The 22787-nt window shown below is 39.2% G+C and overlaps 3 protein-coding genes across 3 annotated transcripts; 2 read left to right on the forward strand and 1 right to left on the reverse strand.

Moving 5' to 3' along the window:
- The first annotated feature begins 20 nt into the window (after positions 1–20).
- On the forward strand, positions 21–1913 carry LOC136236772 (leucine-rich repeat serine/threonine-protein kinase 2-like). Its single transcript, XM_066027010.1, has one exon. It carries the CDS (start codon positions 21–23, stop codon positions 1911–1913), a length of 1893 nt encoding a protein of 630 aa, XP_065883082.1.
- Positions 1914–5143: 3230 nt separating this feature from the next.
- LOC136268116 (kinesin light chain-like) lies at positions 5144–13605 on the reverse strand. The gene is made up of 17 exons (XM_066063347.1): positions 13125–13605; positions 12383–12592; positions 12258–12339; positions 11924–12057; positions 11480–11598; positions 10949–11036; positions 8942–9043; positions 8809–8892; positions 8665–8754; positions 7167–7281; positions 6842–6897; positions 6738–6793; positions 6420–6528; positions 6225–6368; positions 6080–6174; positions 5470–5587; positions 5144–5422 (listed from the first exon to the last, which is right to left on the reverse strand). The coding sequence occupies exons 1-17, from the start codon at positions 13386–13388 to the stop codon at positions 5351–5353; spliced, it is 1938 nt and encodes a 645-aa protein (XP_065919419.1). The 5' UTR covers positions 13389–13605; the 3' UTR covers positions 5144–5350.
- LOC136268114 (ATP-dependent RNA helicase TDRD9-like) lies at positions 13580–22334 on the forward strand. The gene is made up of 29 exons (XM_066063346.1): positions 13580–13723; positions 13789–14568; positions 14618–14845; positions 14903–15009; positions 15166–15252; positions 15311–15453; positions 15638–15840; positions 16214–16345; positions 16444–16606; positions 16894–16957; positions 17003–17114; positions 17454–17507; positions 17560–17636; positions 17688–17727; positions 18091–18198; positions 18265–18365; positions 18487–18588; positions 18645–18849; positions 18906–19118; positions 19162–19251; positions 19304–19426; positions 19484–19618; positions 19668–19948; positions 20092–20220; positions 20269–20346; positions 20406–20544; positions 21588–21770; positions 21825–21979; positions 22033–22334. The coding sequence occupies exons 2-29, from the start codon at positions 13789–13791 to the stop codon at positions 22166–22168; spliced, it is 4368 nt and encodes a 1455-aa protein (XP_065919418.1). The 5' UTR covers positions 13580–13723; the 3' UTR covers positions 22169–22334.
- Positions 22335–22787: the final 453 nt, after the last annotated feature.

Below are 22787 nucleotides of genomic sequence, written 5' to 3' on the forward strand. Positions count from 1 at the left end.
AAATAAAAAATCAGTATGTGATGGGTGCCAAAATTCCATCCAGTTATCATGCACTGGATGCCAAGCTGGCTGCCATCCACCGCAAGGTGAAAGATGGAGAACATGAGACAATCATGCATGCTGCGGAGTTTGAGAAGATGGTGACAGATCTTAATCTTGTTGATATTCAAGATGACGAGGAATTGCATACAGCTACTCACTTTTTACATGAAGTCGGTACTCTGTTACATTATGATGACCGTAAGCATAACCTTGATGATTTGTACTTTGTTGATCCTCGATGGCTTTGTGATCTCATGTCTACTGTTGTCACTGTGAAACAAAGGAACCCATATGTGAAGCAAGGAATTTTGAGGAGCAAGAACATCTCTCTGTTATTCAAAGACAGACATTTTCCTACCAAATACTTTCAACAGTATCTCACATTGCTCAACAGGTTTGAAATTGCCTTGCCTCTAGACAAAGACAACAAAAGGATTCTGATCCTGTCAATGTTACCTGAGACTCGTCCTGCCATTGTAAATAAGCAGCTACCAGATGACAAAGATTGTTATAAGCGATTCATTATTTTTCGCCTTTCAGTTTCTGGAGGCCAATCCTATTGTCGTCCCACTCCCCCTGGTTTGTGGAGTCGTTTGCTGTCTCGTATCATGAATAATATCAAGAAAGTAAAGCATATACTAAGTGAGCAAGTGCCAATTGAAGAGGATGATCTTGTCATTTCAACAAATGTTTGTTTGAAGAGTGGAACAAGTACCCTTGCCAGTGTTTCTGAAGTGTCTTCGGAAGAGCCAGAACCAGTCAAAAATGGTATCCATTCTGATATGGTCTCAATAATTTCAAATCTTTCCTCCACTCAGTCTGCCCATTCAGAGGAAGGATCTTTTGAGTGTGATAAACCAGCAGCACCACAAACATCAGCACCCACTGAAGTGATGACTAATGGGCCTCAACCATTACAACACCAAGAATCAGTTGATGTGTTTCCTACAGAAGATGGCAGAAGTTTGGTGTACTGGCGTACAGGGGTCTTTTACAATGTGAAAATTTTGTTTTTTATTACTGAGTCAATGGTGGATACTGTCAAACACCTGGACAAAGATGGTGTCTTAATCATGTGTTCACCAACAGCTGAAGGTCGCAAAGTGTTGGGCCAACTGGTTGACCTTGTTGAACAGCTGATTTCTGAATGGTATCCTGGACTAGCTGGTGAACTCGACCACAAGGTACCTTGCTATGAGTGTGCAAAATCTGGTGCTCCAAATCCATATGAATTTAAAATAGATACTCTGCTGCCTTTGATTGCTGAGCACAAGTTATCTACAAACTGTGGTGGTTGCAATAAAGTGCTACAACTGATAAACCTTGTCCCAGATTTGTTGTTGGCTGACCTCGACACAACATTTCTCCTGGATGCTAGTGAAGTCATGTACAAAAAAGAAAAGGAGAGTTTACTAGGAACCGGAGCATTTGGAGAGGTTTATCGTGGCAAGTACAAGGGTCAGTCGGTGGCTGTAAAACTATACACTGCAAAGGATGACAACAAAGTGGAAGAAGGCTTCAAGGAGTTGCGAGCAGAGAGCAAAGTGTTGCAACAACTACACCATCCATGTTTAGTTTGTATGGTTGGAGTAACTGTATACCCTGCAATGTCTCTAGTACTAGAGGAAGCACCTCAAGGAACACTGCAGGCTCCATTGCTTAAAGAACAAAGAGCATTTTCAAGAATCGTTATGTATCGAATTGCTATTCAAGTAACATCTGCGCTATGCTTCCTTCACAGCATCAATATCATTTTCCGTGACCTCAAAGCAGATAATGTGTTGTTATGGTCACTGTCACCAGATCATTTGATAAATTGTAAAGTGACTAACTTTAACGTAGCTGCTCATGCTGACCCTGGAGGATCATGAGGTCTTCACAGTACCAAAGGTTTTATTGTTCCTGAAGTTGCTCATGTCAATCATTTAAAGGAGTGTTCAGTTTATGATCACAGAGCTGACATATTTTCTTTTGGTATGTTCCTTTACCAGTTGATAGCTCGTCGTCATCCTTTCCACAATGTACAACCATTTAAAAATTAAAGCAGCCATAGAAGAGGGACAGAGACCACAATTAGAAGACATCCCAGTAGCTGAGACTGGTCTGTTCTATATGACACGTGTCATGAAACTGTGTTGGGAAGGTAATGCTGATGAACGACCAAAAACTCAACAGATTGTTGAGTGGCTTTGTGCCCCAGCACTAGAGCTTATCATTAGTGTTATTCCTGTTAGCAGCAAATATTCAGTGCGTAATGGTTGCATTGTTTCCCCAATTCTCAGCGATGAGGTTGGACCCGTTCCTATTCCCAGTGAGCTGTGGATTTGCTGTGATGGAGTTGAAGGGATTGAGTTAAGTATCTTCAATGCAAACACAATGGTGAAAGTTGGCAAACACAATGGTGAAAGTTGGCAAACACTTGGTGAGAGAATGTCAGGTGCACTGTATGAAGCAGTGTGGTGACCACGTTTGGGTGGCCTCTAGAGCTGGTTTGGAATATGGAGTAGTGGACATCTTCAACAAGAACACTAAGAACTTGGTACACAACATCAAGATGAGAAAAAATGCTGTTTCTTGCATCACCAATTCTGACCAGCTAGTGTACATGGGTACAATGGAGGGTTACTGCTTTACTTTCCCAATAGATGTGCAAACGATTCAGTGTGACATTAAGCCAAAATACAAGTATGTATCAGAACACTGTGTTGATGGAGTGGTGCTTACCAAGACCTGTTTGTGGGCATCCACCCGTAATCAGATTCATTTCCTGAATCCTGACAGTCTTGACTTAGAAGGTGTGGAATAGAGAAAGAATCCTCAATCTTTTGTCGGACTGATGCAGTTATCAACCAATGAGGAACAAGTTTGGAGTGTTCACCTTGGAGGTGTTATGATGTCATCATGAAATGCTCACCAACGTGTACACTTGTGTGATGTTGATGTAGAGGTTGTAGCTGAGGAGAAGTGTCATGTTGGTGATCCTAGAGATCAAATAATCACTGCCATGTGTACTGGTCTTGATACTGTATGGATTGGTCTAGCCAGTGGACACATTATTGTGTTTGGTATGAACCCTCCAGGTGAAGTCCTGACATATTTCAGACCTTACCACAGTAATGTACGTTTTCTGTCTGCTGCCAACTACCCTGGTCCTTGTGGGAAGGAGGAGTGTATGATGTTGAGTGGTGGAAAAATGTACCAACCTGATGACAGCTTCAAGGAATTACCAGACTTTGCCCATAAAACTGAGAATTACCAACCTGTGGACACAGCTGGTGTTACTATTTTGTGGGAGGTACTTCCAGCAAGGTACATGCGACAGGTTCATTACCTCAGTGAGGGCACCTTGTATCTGAATTATTCTCGACTTGAGGAGACCATGATAGATACTGGCTTTACCGAGTCCATGAAAAGTTATCCCACATCATTGTCTGATGTAGTCACCAAAAATGGGGCACAAGACAGTATTCTGTCTGTAACTTTAACAGAACAGCAAGGAAATGGTTACCATAATGGTTACCATTAGGACACCTGATAAGTTTTTAAGTTACCTAATGGGCTCAAATTGAATGTACAGCTGCTTGATTAATGTGAATATGTTATGTATTTTTGTTGCTGACATTATTGTATGCATAAAATCTTGAGAATATGTGTGTAAATCAAATCCCTGATGATTTGTCAATTGTTTTTCAGGCAGTCAGTTTTGTCAAACAACTTACAAATTAGAGTCGTTCCTAAATGAATTAGAGTCGTTGCTAAATGCTAACAATTTAGTAGCTATGATAAATGATGATTGTCTCCCTTATCCCTGCTGTGGAATGCATCAATCAGTTTCTTGTATCAATTGGTGAGGTGGTTGACTTGTGCATTTTAATGTATGAGGCCACACATGTATGGTGTGTATAATATTTACAGGAAGTGATGAAGGATTACAGAAAAGCTTACTGAAATTCCCTTAAATTATCGGCTTAAAGTTTTTGCTATCAGGAACTCATAAATTTGCAGCGCTTATGAGGTCCTGACACTATATACTGGCCTCATACATTTTTAACTTCTGGAATAGTGTATTTGTATCAACAGATTGCACACAAGTACAGCAGAAAAACTGGTGCATGATTTTAAAAAATGGAAGCTCCATGCATGCATGCATGCATGTATCTCACAAGTCAAAAACTGGAAAACATGGTTTTAAATACACAGTGGCATATAATATTTGGTGTCCTGGTACACAGAGAGTACCAAATGATATAGTGAACAATCCGGATCATGAGAGCTACACTATATTACATAATATTAAATTCTTATTACCCATAGGAAAAGTATCATCATCACACGTACAGTGACACTTGCTAACAAAATTAATCACTTTTATAACAAAATTAATCCCTTTTATAATAATTACTTGCCTGTGTAAATTAATTGTACTAAAACCTGTCACATATCTTGTAATGAGATATTTGTAGGTTTTGCAATCCTTACTCCCACCTTAATGGCTCTGAAATTGCTTGTTCTGGCAGACACTCTAATGTGTGTACATAGGAGCTAAAGCCTGACAGATTACTTACGTCAAATGGAACTAAATCTGCGTCAACTCCAGTATACGTATACCTTCCACATAGAAGTTTATAAAGGTAGGACTACTAGAACAAAGTTATCTGATAACAGGAGCTTCAAGAACCACATAATTGTGATGTAATGACCACATGGCATTGAAGTTCATAACCAGCTTTTATTTGGGCATATATGCTCTTGCATCAGAAATACATGTATTATCTATGAGAAAATATTTGCATTACCTATGATCAGAGATATCATCCACCATTGATACACCACTCAATAAATTTGGGGACATTGATATAACATGGCACATGATTAATACTTGTACTATCAATTAGGATGTGGTCAGTGTATGCTTATGACTAGGCTTGAGCCAACTAATTTTGCTTTGAAAACATCCTATTATTCTTGAGCAATGCTAAAAAAAAACAAGTTGTTGCTTTCAAAGATTATGCTCTAGGCCTGACTGCTTTAAAGGAGTGTATATTAATGTTTCCTGACTGTTGTATTACAGTAAGTGACTGTTGTGTAGTGTGTTGGTATGTACATTTTAATTCAAATCTTTTAATCTTAAAACCAAGATGTTATAATGTTTTAATAACCTTATATGCTTGAAATTATGCTGTTCATGGCATATAATTGACTGTATCATGCAGTGATGATATATAATTATGTACAACTTTCTACTGCAATGTATAGTCTCTTCTTACTGCAGAACTCAAATTGATAAATTATCCTTTATACACACAAGTCACTTATGTTGCTTATTGACTGGAATGACAGGTTTGACAGGTTTATTGGAGCTGATGGGATCACCAGTACTCTGTAGACACATCAGATTATAGTAACTGTCAGACTACATGAGTGTACCTTTCTTTTGGGTGCAGTGAGTGGTGATCTTGTCATCTTTGACTTGACCTCAGCAGGTATGGGTGAACCTGACCGAGATTGGTTAGGGGAAGTACCTGCACTCCTAGAGCCTCCAATTCTGTAGTAGATAAGAATAGCAAAAATGATTACACAGTAAAAGTAACATGTACACACGCATAAGGATCTCAGAGCTTGTGAAGCATAAGAGACCTGGCTACAGGGAAAATCCCTATGTGTTTATATTTTGTTCATTGCTAAAAGTATAAGGATCTTCCTACATACAGGTGTTAATAACCAACATTGTGCAGTGTGGCTTCCTAAGTTGTCTCATATATCAATGAGGCTACATAAACATCTAAAATTCAATGTCTTATATAAACTAATTCTGGGAGTTTGATTTCTACTACAGGGAGTTAACTGCCATACTCTCCCAATACATGTATTTTGGTACTTGGGCTTTAGTAGAATAGGATGTGACATACTGCATGGTTGACAACAAACAGTTAACCTGGTCTACATGCATTATACTCAGTCAAGGAGACTGATATTCTATAGTTTACTACAATTCAGTATATATAAGCCAAGCATCACATTAACAAAAGGCACTTACTCAGCTTCATCCTTTGGGGATGTTGATGGACTGATGCCAAACATCCGTTTTATTCTTGAGAAAGATCCCTTTCGTTTTAAACCAGACGAAGATGGCTGAAAATCAATATACTGATTCATTTTCTATACACAAAATCAATACTGACTTCTTTTAAAGTATTGTCACTACTTGCACTGCTGTTGAGCCTGTCTGGAGCATCACTAGGAGGGGGAGAGTCTTCCCTATCCACAGACACAATATTACTACCAAGCACTTCAGCCACCTGTGACTGCTCTGATGTGTCAAGTCCCTGACAGGAGAGAACATGTCAATACTACAACATCAAGTGTTGTATACTTACTGTCTGTTTGGATTTCTGAGCAAAATTTGCTAGTGTGTCCGCCTCTTCATTTCTACCTTGTGACCGATACACAGCACTCAAGTGATGTAGTGTGCTAGACACCGTTGGACTATATCAACAACACAATAATGTAGCCCAAATCTGTCAGTAGTGGACATAATATGTAGTATGTCATTGGAAAACCAACACAAAAGCTGTTAAGTTCACAAATGTTTGAACCAAGCTTCTAGCACTGTAAACATCTCAAGAGTGAAGAACACATATTAACAACTGTATTGCCATGGACACCACAAGGAATATTCTATCATCAATACTTACACTTTCATGGCAGATGAACGAAACCATTTTCCCTTTTCAGATGACTGGTCACCAGCCTACAATAGAACAAACAAATGAAACAGTTCCAATACTGTTGTACTTACTTTTGGAGTCATTTCTCTTTCAGGTGTCCAAGATGATAATCTCCTTGAGCGTGATTCTGTAAGGACATAAGAGATGATGTCAATAGTATTCCATATCTAGGTAGGGTGCTTCCAAAAAAATATGGTGCCTGAGAGGTTTTATTGCAAGATTACAATACTCTAATAGAACTATCAAAATGGTTTAAGTCAGGAATGGCAGGGGCATATTCCCTGACTGCTGGTATTGATCTTGTACACTACTAAACCAGACTGCCTAAATGAATCACTGTAATTTACAACAGTACATAACTGCAGTACTTTTACACGAACATTTACCAAAATTTACCTGGAGTGGGTGGGGCTGGTGCAGCTTCGTCCTGCTGCTTGCTGGCCAATTGAAGGATTTGTTTGTACATGTTCTCAGCAGCCTTGTACTTCCTTTGCTTCAAGTAGCTCTCTGCCTGTAATGCACACATTATTATAGTTATCCAAACTTCTAGGGAGTATATACAGGGTATATTATGTGAGAAAACGTGACCAGATCAACAAAAACTCAAAATAATAGCAGAAGCCTACATTTTACAATATGTAAGGCTGGTAGGCAGGGGAGGGGGGTAGGACAAGACCACGTGCACTACGAAGTGCTAACAAAATTATTTTTATTAAATGTAATCATACTACTTGTTGAAAGTATAGATTGTACAACAATGTAATCATTGATGACCACTGTTACTGTTGATGTGAAAATTCGACTGCCACACACTGTCATCATTGTAAGTCTAATTATTCCATAATGGCAGCGTTTCTCCAATCGTTCAATCGTTTGTTCTTTTTCCATTATGAAGGGAAGCCATCACGTGCTAACGCCAAATTGACACTTTTCGCTTTCAGCAAAGATGAATGGGACACAAAGGAGGACATTGGTAAGCCCATGAAGAATGCATTGTACGTACTGCAGTATGCCAAAAGGCACCTGTCAGGCCGAAGCAATGTTGAACAGTGAAAAAATCAAGCCTGTAGCCTTAGCCATTATCGAGTCACGCTTGTCAGCCTTGTCTGAAGGCATTAGTCAGTTACTCAGTCAGTCAGTAGAAAATTCCGTTAAATTATTTTTAAAATTCAGTAGCAACTTGTTGAAAGCGTTTCGGGTTGATCTGAAAGCTTGTTTGGGCTTAGTTTTACCTAACCAATACTGCCTCATCATCGTCTGGGAAAATTGAGGTCGTTTTTTTGTGTGATGTTATTTCATGGGCCACGCCTACTCCTTTGTGGTCCCTACTAAACTGCTAAGATCATCACTGAAGTGCAAGTTTAATTTCTACTTTAGTTTTCAGTTGATGATTCCCATTGTTTAAACACTTTTATCGTAATGATCATATCCCTACTGGCTTATAAAATTTTCTCATACAACTTGTTTGTCAGTTCATAAATTAGTGAACTTCTATAACACTGTATCCAAGGAAATAATGGTACCAGACGTATATATATATACGAGTCTATAATTGTACAATTAAATGCATACCCTATACTAACTATTGATAAGCAATATAGCCATTCTATATGGTGGTAACTATGCTGTGATGGAAGTTCCCTTGGCCACAAGACATGCTAAATGGGTGAGGCAGTGGCAGCAGCTGAGGCTTCACCATTCAGTAAGTCTTCACCATTCAGTAGTGATTAATCACAATACAACATCACTTGCATAATATTATGAGCTTATAAGTCAGTATTAAGACACCAAGTGTAATAGAAAATTCACTGAAGTGATACAAATGTTCAGCTTAGTGACAACAAATCATGTAGAGTCATAATACACTTCATTATAGCACACACAGAATACATACCAGTATGCTCATCGTCTTGGTAACATTGGGATCATCAGATCCCAGTTCACTGGTATATATCTCAACTGCTCTTTGCAAGTACCACTCCACCTGAACAAAGAAGACAAGATTAAATGATACTTTATTATGCTTAGACTAACTTACATCCTCATATTTGCCAAGTTTTTGACATATCACTGCCAAGTTTGAGAGTTGCTTAGCAACATCAGGATGATTAGCACCCAATGCCTAATAAAATAACGTCACCATATACATGTAATGTTGTTGTTTTTCTAACTTTCTGTCTGATTTCCAGTGCTCGTCGACAATTTCGCTCTGCCTCCCTATAGTTCCCCACCTTGCCATGTAGAACAGACAAATTGTTCAAGGTTGTTGCAATCTGTAAATGAAACACAGTAAGGGCCTATTATTAACCCTACAGGCAGCCTTGGCGAACTACAGGGACACAATTTTTTCATAAAACTACTTTGGGAAAATGATGGGCTGTGTTTGTTTGCATGTCTGTCTGCAACCACACGAACAAAATCTTTTAGTGAACTAGAAGCTTTGATATAAAGAATTTTTATCGTTCTAACATGAATACCTAGATCTTACAATGTTGTGGTGGTCTTTTTGTACACACTTTGGTACTGTGATTACTATTATTTGGCTTCAATTGTTAGGGAAAAAAGTACTTCAACCTGATGGTAGGCATGGCAATTTCAATGACACTAATGTGGAGTGCAGATTATTGATGGCACAATGAAACAGGTCAGAATGTACCTCTATATATTGTACAAGTACACAGGAATTTTCAACTAGAGTAGGGACCATAGCACATCGATAAAAAGTACTGAAACAAGTTGGAGTAGGCACGATATTAAATCACAGTAAAACAATAAGAAGTGTTATATTCCTACTGTACATTTCCATTATGGTATCTTGAGCACAGTAGGGATATAACACTTTTTACTGTGATTTAATATCGTGCCTACTCCAACTTGTTTCAGTACTTTTTATCGATGTCCTATGGTCTCTACTCTAGTTGAAAATTCCAAACTTTTCTGTGTACTTGTTTGTTAACTTTTTTTCGTAAATAATTATTATGACTGGTGAACCCACGCATACCACATCTGAAATGGCACTGTGTGCCCCAGCTATATCAATTATCGTCTAAAAAGTGAAGTATCCATTACGTTTCATTGTCAGCTATGTTCAACCCGTTACACAGCATTTCGGATCAAGAACTGTTCAAAAAGCACCTCTGCAATCCACGCATATACTATAAGAAAGAAATGGTGCCGCAGTTATATTAATTATTGTCTGAAAAGTGAATCCATTACGCTTCGTTGTCTGCTATGTTCAACCCGTTACACAGCATTTCGGATCAAGAACTGTTCAAAAAGCACCTCTGCAATCCACGCATATACTATAAGAAAGAAATGGTGCCGCAGTTATATTAATTATTGTCTGAAAAGTGAAGTATCCATTACGCTTTGTTGTCTGCTATGTTCAACCCGTTACACAGCAGTACGAATCAAGAACTGATCGAAAAGTACCTCTGCAATCAAAATAGCCACTACAAAAAATATGCGTTACGAAGGGAATCCATCACGTGCTACCACCAAATCGACACTTTTCGCTGTCAGCAAAGAGGAAGGGACACAAAGAAGGACACTGGTAAGTCCATGAAGAATGCATTGTACGTACTGCGGTATGCCAAAAGGCACCAGTCAGGCCAAAGTGACGTAAGCCCGTAGCCTTAGCCATTATCGAGTTACGCTTGTCTGAAGGCATCAGGCAGTCAATCAGTCAGTAGAAAATTCCGTTAAATAATTTTTTTTTTAAAATTCCGTAGCAACTTGTTGAAAGTGTTTCAGGTCGATCTGAAAGTTTGTTTGGGCTTAGTTTTACCTAACCAATACTGTCTCATCGTCGTCAGGGAAAATTGAGGCTGTTTTCGGGTGATATTATTCCGTGGGTCACGCCTACTCCTTTGTGGTCCCTATTATACAGTAACTATCATACTGTATGATGATTCTTCGTTTGGAACTCCAAACCAAACAGCACATAATTAGCAATTATTGAATCAAGTAGGTAATTACATAATTAAGTTAATTATCATTATCTGGTCATTAGCATACAAGTTAATTTCTGATTACTAATTAGTTCAAATTATATATTTGAGATGTAGCACAAAACAGTAACATTGGACGTTAAAAGAGTTTCAACAGAAAACCTCAGTCCTAACCCCTCCACAACACAAATAACTAGTCCACATAAAAAATGTAGCCACACTACTCACTGATGGTTGGTCATGGCCAAAAACTTTTTCTTTGATGGCCAATGAGTTGTTCAATAACTGGATAGCTTCAGAGACTTTGCCTTGTTCCCTGTACAACATAGACACAATAAATACAAGGACCCACTAATCCATACAGTGTGTAATGGGTTATTAAACACCATCATCATTATACACTATGAATAAGTGATATACTTGAAAATGACCCACTAAAATAGTAAAGCAATTCTATACTTCACATTTGTAAGTAATGAGCCACCATGTATCCATAGACATAGAGGGAACTCCTTTCTAGGAACCATTTATCTCTAAAATGATGCATGTGGAGTTAAGTATAGGCAACCTTATGATATTTTGACACAAATACTCTAATAAAATATTCATCTACTCTAATAGAACAGTCTTTAGGTACGAGTTCCTGACATGTTAACTAAATAAGGAATTGTGCCATCATCCATCATACATTAACAGAGTAACAGCTGTAACTACTGTTATGCTCCTTTTGGGATGATCTCTTAACACATAGTGACTCACCTGTATACTAAGGCCAGTATGTTCATCATGGAGGCTACATCAGGATGGTTGCGGCCATATTGTTTTTCAAGGTCTTGTAACGTCTTTTTACATAATGGCACGGCTACTTCATGTTTTCCCTGTATGTGTGGAGAGAGTGAAACACTTTACATACACGGTGCACATGTAGGACGGTCACAGACAATAAATTAAAGGAGCATATGTGACACCAAACAGTACACACAGGTGTGCCTGTGAGCTATGCACATGCACTGATGTGTGACATTAGTAGAGATAGTGAAATACAAGATAATTACGTTATTTTATACTGTACTATGATTTGATGACTTAAGAATGATGCAGATCTGTACGAATATACTGTGTTGAGTTACAGAGCAAAACTCAAGTGCACTTGCTACTAAATGTCCACTAAAACATCAGTAGTATTTAAAGTGTATGGGTTACCTGGTTGATGTACTGCTGAATGAGGTTGTGAAGTACTTGCAGTCGATCAGACACTTCAGATTCTGTTGATTGTTGTGGTGGTTGTTTACCTTCATCTGCTGGCTTCACTGTGTGTTCCAACACCTGAGCTTTACCTGCAACAAACAAACAAAATAAATTTGTGACACTTGAGTAATAGGTGTGTTTTGTGTGACTGTGTAGTGTGTATAGAAGCAGTGTGTGTCTGCCTGTGAGTGCTTGCGTCAGTGACTCTGTGCAGTTTGTGTGAGCATGTGCATGACCGTGTGTAGTGTGTGCAGGCAAATAATCCACATTATACAGAAGGGCCACATACCTGGCTCTTCTTCTTCTACAAAAATTTCAGCAGAAGAGTCCCTTGAACTGGACTTGCCATCATCAGATCCCATATTCTCCTGCTGTGGAACAAATGATAAAATTTTAATATAGCTTATGTCTAACTTTATTCAGAGTGTTCTGAAGGAACTGCTTGTATTCTTTCTCTTCTTTAAGTGTGGCTAATTCCACCTCAACATCTTGTAATTGTTGTTGTGTTTCATTGAGCTCCTTCCTCAGCCAGTTGTTCTCATCAGCCAGTCTCCTTACTTGAGCTTTCAACATGTGCTTCTCTGATTCTATCACATTCAAATGGTTGGCAATGGCAACCAGTAACTGATGAGAATAGATGCACAAATAAAAAAGTTACATTATTTATCCTCACGCTATTAATAGTGCCTATGCATATTGTACACGGTAACACTGCAAAAATGGTGCTAGCCTAACTGATCAGAAATATCACTCAAAACCAAATAGCCTACACCACACAATCACAAAGTAATTAATAATACCACAAAAATATTCCGCACATGCACTTTAACAATACAAAAACTTACAGTACATATGTAAGTGTGAAAGCGCAAGCACATACACATAAAATTACACACTGTTTACACATATACAAGCAGAACACACACAAGGACCATTTATAGCAGGTCATTGGTGGGAAACACCTATACAAGTCTGTACCATGTTAGGTATAATTGATCGAATCATGCCTCAAACAAACTAGCATGGCTGCACTAACAATAATCTAGCTACTACACAACACAGCTAGAACAACACACAAACATTATGATAACAAACTGGTCTGAAGTGTCACAGTCAACCAACATTCTGTGACATGTGATATCACATTATTCCTTACTTTAGCCTCATTCAGTCCAGTGTGTAGTTTCTTCATTGACTCAGTGAGGACTTGACGTTTCTCTTGAGCTAACAGGCACTCAAAGTCGTTGGCAGTCTCTTCATTTGGTGTTGTGTCTTCTGGTAGGTCACTAAGTAAAATGAGGTGTTCTTGTTCAAGTGTCTTCAGACGGGAGGATACAGAGTTGGTACTGGTGATGATGGTGTCCAAGTTTGTGGGCTCGTTCGGTGGACTGCTAGCGATATGTTTAGGCGAGTCAGTCATCCTCTGATTCTAATTCAGTATACAAAATAGTCAGAAATAAATTCACTACGTTTCGTCCTTAATGTCATACAAAGAACCACTTTCTGACAGTGAAATATCGAAACAAATCCGATAAATCGACAGTACAATAAACACGAAGGCAACTACACACAGTTAACAAATCACAGCTATGATCACGGTATTTGACTTGTGGGTCTTTTGACAAATCGATTTAAGGGGAAAGTCACGTGTGCCACACCTGTTGTATACTCACGTGTGCATAGGAGCTCGCTACAGTGTATAGGAGGAGTGCAGCTGATCACCCATTGCACCTATAGTGAGGGAGGAATTTTAACGTGAGCACAAGAATAGTTCTTGCTGTGCATTAAATCGAGTTGATGCGACCTTGTTTTATTTACAGATGAGTGCTAGTGGTAACAGGTTTACTGATGAACAGGTTATGGCCTGGTTCAAGATTGGCGGCACTATTCCTGGCTTAGAGGAGACACGTGCTGCCATACCCAAGTCAGCTGGGGGCTATATCAAACAAAAGGAACCAGCTGTTCACCCAGGTAGACCGCTCAGGAAAGCAACCAACAGGACAATGGATTATGACGATGACGAAACAGCATCCACTGAAATTTATGGACTAAATATAGCCCCTTATCAACCGCAACCAAACCTTCATTATCAAAACCATGTCAGCATGCCTGAAAGACTTAATGAAGATTTGCCAAAGATTCACAGTAGGAAATTCACATACGAAGCCACTGTGTCTTCAGACGATGTATATAGCCGATATTCTTTTGATCATGTCTACAACAAAAATCTCCCAATCACTCATATGAAGGAGACTATTTTAGACACAATCAATTACTCACCAGTAACTATCATACAGGGAGAAACAGGCAGTGGTAAAACTACCCAAGTACCTCAGTATATACTTGATCAACATGCCAAAGAAAACAAACATTGTAATATAATATGTACCCAGCCTAGGAGAATAGCTACTACCAGTGTTGCCAAGTACATTTGCCGGGAAAGAAATTGGCAACTTGGGAATCTTGTTGGCTACCAAATTCAGCTGGATAGAAAAACTTCTGAGGACACCAGACTGACGTTTTGCACCACGGGTGTCTTGTTACAGAGATTAGTCAACCAAAAGAATATGAATGAATACACACACGTAATCTTGGATGAGGTAAGTACATAGCTGTATTGAAGTAGAGTGTTTAATAGTTAATTCTCAGGTTCATGAACGAGATAAAGATACTGATTTTTGTTTGCTCCTTGTCCGTAAGCTTCAGAATACCAACTCTCCTTTAGTGAAGATCATCTTGATGTCCGCCACTATCGATAGCCCAGTGTTTGCTAACTATTTCAGATCATCCGAAGGGCCAGCACCTGTGGTAGACATTCCTGGAAGATCTTTTGAAGTTAAAGAAGTTCATCTTGGTGATCTGGGCAGATATGGAGATGTAATGTAATTGTGATAACTGCTACATGTGATTTTATTGGTCATATTTCATCTGTAGTGCGTCCCATTTGATGTGGATGATGCTAAACTTCATCCGGAGATCGTCCAGCTTGCTGCTAACCTGATAAGACAACTAGATGAAGAAGTTGAACAGTCTGACCAACAGTAAGTCCACACAATAGCACTGCATGCTTGATACGTTATGTACATTGGACCTCCTGTAAGCCTCACCATTCACTAGTTTTGTATTGTGAATATTTAAGGCCCACATGAAATTCTGTTGGAGTGACAGCATTGGCACTGTATTATGTTTCTTTCCAGGAGAGGGACAGTACTAGTGTTTCTTCCTGGACTGCCAGAGATCAAAATGTTTGACCAGGTTCTACAGGAGCAGTGTGCTAAGTGCGAGTAAGTGTCCATACGTGCCTGTTTCTCCCTGGTGTACATCTGCATGTACATTATCCAGTCTGACTATTGTTCCACTGCACTCATCCATTACTCATGAGGAACAACTGAAAGCTTTCCTACCTCCATCAAAGGGTAAACGGAAAGTGATCATTGCCACTAACATTGCAGAGAGTTCCATTACTGTCCCTGACATTCGTTATGGTGAGGCATACATGTAGCATTTTATCAGGGGTCTAGACAAGCAAGGCTATAACTATGATATTTGTCATTGAGATTTTCCATATGTCATTTTTGTCGACATTTATAGTAACTACACTTTAAACAGCAAGAGGACTTGTGTCTTGAATTGCTTGTGTTGGACTGAAGTGTATGTTTGTTGTCACAGTGATTGACTTTGGTCTTGTGAAGGAGCTCACATGTGACTCATACACCAACTATCAGTGTCTGAAGCTCAGGTGGGCCTCTAAAGCATCCATGGAACAACGGAAAGGCCGTGCTGGTCGAGTGGCTAATGGAATTTGCTTCAAACTCATGGAAAAGGATTTCTACCTCAAATGGTGCCCTGAACACAGCAAGCCAGAAATGCAGGTGACAAGTTGTTGCATGGTATTTGTGTAGTTGTTATTCTAAGACATGTGGACAAAAGCCACTGTGATAGTTTGGTCTTTCAATGGCTACAGCCACAAGTTGAACAAGTTTTAAGTACTGTAGATAGTTCCATGTTCTTTGCAGAGCAAGGTTTTAACTGATTAGTTGTTGTAAACTGAAAGCAGAATGTGGTTCATGTAGTATAGTTGAACTGCCATACATAGTGTATGTACTGTATCACCTGTTGTAGTACATATAGTAAGAGAATTGATTACTGAGAGCTAAGCCTATGTCTTATACCAAGAATTACATAATCCTGTGTTCTTTTAATTTTACTAGTAGTGTACCTGTCTGTTCTCTCTTTCAATTTTAGCGATGTCCATTGGAGTCACTAGTTCTCAATGTCAAGGTGTTGGATCTTGGAGAACCACGTTCCATCCTGCTCTTGGCACTACACCCACCAGATCTGGCTGACATTGAAAAGACCATCCTCACTCTGAAGGAGGTTACTATACTTTGTGTGTGTTGTGACATTTTGTGCATGTGAGTGGAAAAGTTTCTCCTGGTGATTTGTTCTAGCTCTGCCATTAATTTTATCATTAGGTTGGAGCACTGACCACATTTCGTGATGGTGTTACTACTCCCTATGATGGTGACCTCACGTTCTTGGGAAAGGTGCTGGCTCAGCTGCCAGTGGATGTCCACCTTGGGAAGTTGTGTGTGCTGGGCCATGTGTTTGGTTGTTTGGAAGAAGCAACTGTAGTTGGTATGATTTAATGTATCATGGCTAGTCATATAGTACACACTTTCGTGTGCATGCACACACACACACACACACACACACACACACACACACACACACACACACACACACACACACACACACACACACACACACACACACACACACACACACAACACAACACAACACAACACAACACAACACACACACACACACACACATACACACACACACACACACAAAATGCTCACTAGTGTTACTACTACACAACATGGACATCTAACTACAGACATTGTACATTTTTACTCCAGCTTCAGCATTGTCACTGAAGAGTATGTTTGTTCATCCATACAAGCGTCCAATGGATGGCTACAAGTGAGTAATGACCACCCTCATGCATGTTACATAAAAGTGTTTTAGGTCAAAGATGTCTTGGGCCGAGGACCACTTTAGTGACTGCATTGCTATAGTGATTGCCTACAAGGAGTGGAAGAGTGCCAAAACCAGTGGCCGGTTTGATTTTGGAGGAAAGGTGCATGTGCAGACAGTCAGACACCTCAGTAGACTAGTCCACAATCCTATAGTATACGTACAAGCGTGTACACATTTTAGAATCCTTACTTATATAATTGCTCTGAACACACCCCACTGGTGCTATGAGGGATTCTGCTGCATACATAAGTCTTCTGTACGTATGAACAAAGTTGGTGGTACTGTATTATCAAATTATATTTTGGGACTGTTATCTGATTTTTAGTGGTGTAAAATAAACCATGTAATGTTATTTCAAATAGAGTCATGCTCGCCATTTGATGATAGGACAAGCCCCCAGTGTTTTGGTAGTTAGACAACAAACCACATGTTTCTTTAGGAAGAGAAGAGTTGGTGTCAGCGGAACATGATCAATCGTTCAGTAATCAGAGAGGTTTGTATGCAATCATCAATTTGTTGATCACTCTATGTTTGTGTTGATTTAGGTGTCAGAGCTTGTAGATGACTTAACCACCCGTTTGGCAAAGTTCAACATCAAGCCACAACGTTCAGTTTTATCCAAGTAAGCATCATGATTGTGTGTGGTTTGTTGTACATTATTGCATCTCTATAGGCCTCTGCACAGCAGCCCCCATGAGTTTTTCATTTTTAAGGTAAAATATTGCAGTGTACATGGTATGTATCTGTGTAATGTGTGCTTGTGTGTAGCATATTATGTTTGTGTGCAGTGTAGAGTGTGTACATAAAAGGTACCCAGCTATGGCCATTGTAGCGTCAAGATCGTGAGTTAATAATAGCCAACTTGTGTGTGCAGCACATACTATTTTTTCTGGCTATTGCCTCTTGTGTTTGAAAGCAACTTCAGCTTGAAGACACACTACACTAAACCCTGCCTGTAGTGTTTGTGTTTGGATACTACTTGTTTGGCTAACTGTAATGGACAGTTAAAAATCACCAGTTTTATTGACAGTTTTATATGGCATTTTGTTATGAATTGTTTGTTGCTACTGTTGAAGGTTGTTTTGGGTGGAGCTTTCTACCCCAACTATTTCACATGGAAAATCTCAGATGAGGAATTAGCAATGAGACAAATGTCTGGCTTTGACCCAACTACCACTGTTATGGTAAGACTATCCCACCCCCTGCTCTTGTGTGTGTAATGCTCACTACTGTGCCCTGTCTGTGTCAAGGTGTCTGGACTACCCCAGCATCCTTACCAGTATAGAGCTCTACTGTGCCAGATGTTTGGATCATATGGGAAGGGAAAGGCACTTCATTTTGAAGGATCTAGGTAAGAGGTAAATTGTTCAAATTAGGGAATCTTATGATGAGGGACCTGTTAGTTTTGGTTGTTTTCACTTCCACTTGCTGAAGCACTCTAATAGAACATACACTACTTTTTCATGTTGTAGGTGCTACATTGAATATGAGCGTACCAGGCCATCCCAGAAGAGTGCTGCAGTGGGTGACTCACAAAATGTCATCCCAGCAGTATACATGGCTGTAAAGGCTGGGTAAGAAAGTCCTGCACACTACACATACATCCAACTGACTAGTGTTTTCATTTCAGACAGATGAAAATGTCTCATGTTTTGTACTCGAGTGATGAGGCAGATGAGGCGATGAGTAAAGTACAGGAGAAGAAGACTAGCAAACACCACTTTATGCTGTCAGGGAAACCAAGGGAGGTTGAATCAGCTGTAGCAAAACATCGTCATGTGCTAACTCCAGTAGATCTCCCAAAAATGGGCTACATTCAGATTACTGTGACAGAGGTAGTGCCTTGGATGTTGCTTTACTGTATGTAAATTGATTGTTGTAAATCCTACAGATGATTGATGCTGGCCACTTTTGGGCTCAGTTGTCTGATGCTGTGGCCATCAACAATCTAGCAGCTATGGTTGTTGCCATAGAAACTGCTGATATGGTCCCACTGAGCCGGCCAGAAGAGCAACACATTGGCTCCTACTGTTTAGCCAACTACTCCTTTGATAAGAAATTCTATCGAGCTAGAATTGAGAACATTACTGAAGGAACAGCTGATGTTAGTTTAGTTGTGATGTGACTCATTTTCACCTGTTATTTAGGTTGTGTTTGTTGATTATGGCAATGCGGACAGTGTCCCTTTCAGCTCTCTAAGACAATTACCTGCTCACTTAGCTACCTTGCCTATACAGGTGCTGTAATAGTCACATTGTTGGTATAACAACCAGAAGTTTAATTCTGTAGGCATTTGAGTGCTTCTTGGCTGAGATACGTCCATCACATGAATATTCTTCAGAAGGAAAATGGACAGCAGATGCAAGTGCGTGTTTCTCTCGGTTAACCAACAACAAACCACTTATTGCACAGGTAGTGTTATCAGTTAGCATGTGAGTAACATTAACATTATTGTTGTGCAACCACCAGGTGTACTCCAAGATCGGGGATGATGTATTGAGAGTTAGACTATGGGACACCAGTACCGAGAAGGATATATTTATCAACAAGTTGCTAGTAGATGAAGGATATGCTGAAAGGATGGAAGAACCATTCCAGTCAAAGGTTTGATTTTAATTCCCTTTCTTTCAAATGCTTCTTTTCTCTCTTTTAGCATCTTCACAGTTTAGCACTTCAGGAGCAGCAGACGTTAAACGTGGGTAGTATGCAAGTACCACAGACAATGAAAGCTGCACCTCGTGCTAGTCACATTCCCCGTGCTGGTTCGTCCTGTCGTACAGAACCCTGGAACAGTGCTGACCAACCTAACACATACTGCCAAAAGACTGGGAGTTATCCATCTGGTAGTGGAAATGTTAAGCAGTGGAATCTGAAGGGTCCTTGTAATCCTTATGAGGTCAGCTACTACTCTATGTGTAAGATTGGACGAACAAAGTAAGTTCTGCTTATGTGTGTGTGTGTGTGGCGTGTACACATGCCATGCATGCGTATATGTGAGTGTACTGTTTAGAATCTGTGTAGCATATTATATTATATTTGTCACTTTGTAAAGACAGTGTTCAATTTCTAACTTACAGAGGTGTCAGAATTGAGAGAGACTCAGTGAATTCCGTCACCATCGACAATGAACCTCAAGATAAACATGAACGTATCATGATAGCCGGCCATGTCAGCTTGAACCCAAGTGGCAACACCATGGTGTTGAGGTGAGCTTCTCTCAAATACTAGCTCCATTCAATGATGTCATTTCATAGGGACACCTCTTTGATGCCTAACATCCATGGCTTGTGTAGTCTGCTCTGTCTCCTCTTTGCTCCATTTGTTGAGATGAGGTATTGTGAGGGTATAACAGTGTTGTATATGAGAACTAACTGTACTGCATTTTGTGTAGAACGGATGAAGACAGGTGCCAGTACACTGGTGTGTTGTGTGGACTAGGGTGGGACCCAAGTACTGGAAAAGGACTGTATGAAGATCACGATATCGAGTGTACTTTTGATACAGTTTTTACTCAGGATGACCTCGACCAGGTAATTGTTTTGTTAGTTTTATCACGGGCAGTGTTGGGAGTAACGCGTTACGTAATATTATTACTTTTGTGGTAACTAAGTAATATAACGAAATATGCTATAAAAACAGGTAATATAACTCAAGTTACTTTACTTACTAATGTAACACGTTACCTAAGTAATATAGTTATTGTAACAAGTCTAATATTACGTAATATTATAACTACAAGCAGTGTTGGGACAGTTACTTTTTATAAGTAACTAGTTACATATTACATATTACTTGCAACAGAACTATTTAGTTACAGTTACATATTACCTAAAAAATAAAGTAACTATAATAATATTACATATTATATTACTTTGTATCCACAGCCGTAAGCTGTCACGTGTGAAACTACCACCTTATCGCTTGACATGATTGCGTTGTTGGGCAATGTGCAAATCTTGGTTATAAGTAAGAAGCTGGTAAATAAGCTTCATTACTTCGTTGTGGCTAGATGTTACACAGAGGATTACTAACGAGATTAGTAACTTCGTTACTTGTAGTAATAATATTGTGTAATATTAGACTTGTTACAGTAACTACACTACTTAGGTAACGTGTTACATTTGTAAGTAAAGTAACTCGAGTTATATTACCTGTTTTTATAGCGCATTTCATTATATTACTTAGTTACCACAAAAGTAATAATATTACGTGACGCGTTACTCCCAACACTGACTACAAGTAACGAAGTTACTAATCTCATTAGTAATCCACTGTGTAATGCCTAGCCACAACAAAGTAATGAAGCTTATTCATCAGCTTCTTACTTATAACCAAGATTTGCACATTGCCCAACAATGCAATCATGTCACATGATAGGGTGGTAGTTTCATACGTGACTGCTTAAGGCTACGGACACAAAGTAATATAATATGTAATATTATTATAGTTACTTTATTATTTGGGTAATATGTAACTGTAACTAAATAGTTCTGTTGCAAGTAATATGTAACTAGTTACTGATAAAAAGTAACTGTCCCAACTATGATTATGGGTGTATCGTTGCTCTTAACAGATTAATAGTTTGAGAAATGCTCTAAATTTGGTGCTCGGTTGTGAGGAGGGTCTTACAGAATGGGGTACCTCAGGTCTTCAGAAGTTGCAGAAGAAAGCTCGTGATCTTTTACTGAGAGTGTTTTTAAATAGAAGAACATCAATGTCCCCCATCCATTACAAGTCACCATACAAATGGAACCAAGTGAGACTATAAATTGTTGTTTGTTGTGTGTGCGCTTCACAGTTCATAAACCAGGTACCAGAACATCTGATACTGTTTACACAAGTAGATCCTGAGGACGAGCCATTGATCTACCCACTACACAATGGCATTGCCATCAGTGGAGTGACCACTGACAAACAGGCTAATGTGAGGGATAAACTGAGAATGTTACACAAGAAAGCTTCAAAGTTAGTAGCGTAATGTGTTTGTATCTGTACATATTTATTTGCTCTCTTCCAAGATCTGATGTACCCGAACAAATCTATTGTGAATTCTGTAACATGATGTGCTCCTGTCCACGAGAACTCCTCACACACTTGTACAGTGGAGAACACAAGGAACAGGAAGAGATTGTCCTGAGAGGAGACTACTACTAATATTACCACTACATATTACCACTACTACTTCAGTGTATAAATGAACTTCATTCTGATCAGTTTTCAACACTAAATTTCCTTTTTCTTTTGCTAACAGTTTTGTACATGATGATTTTAGCTGCTGATTTTTAATACCAATCTATTTCATAATGAAATTTTAAAAGGTCTTTTTTTAAATCCCTATAACATAGTGATGAGTGACACGTACAAGCAGTGTCATACATTGTATGTGTGGTATCAGTGCATCTGTGTTGCTACCTTCTTGTCAACTACCAGTGTGCAGCTAATTAGAATTTCCATTTTATGTATGTATCCTCCCACGAATAATAGAACCAAGTACTGAGAAGAGAATGTTGAGAGAAATAAACAAAAAATGCAGTTGCTCTCTCAAGAAATTGTGATGCCATGAGAACAAACTGACCCAAAAGATGCATTGCCAACACACACTGGTCTATTTATGTATAATTATATGGAATGTATGCATGTCATCTTGGCTCACTTGTATGGGTGAACCTGACTGTTTGGTTTGGGGAAGTACCTACACTCCTAGAGCCGATTCAATAGATGAGCATCATTTTTTTTGTTATATGAATACTTTAACTAATTCTTTTATTTGTTG

The sequence above is a fragment of the Dysidea avara genome, chromosome 10 (genome assembly GCF_963678975.1).
Source record: "Dysidea avara chromosome 10, odDysAvar1.4, whole genome shotgun sequence".
Taxonomy (NCBI): Eukaryota; Metazoa; Porifera; class Demospongiae; order Dictyoceratida; family Dysideidae; genus Dysidea; species Dysidea avara.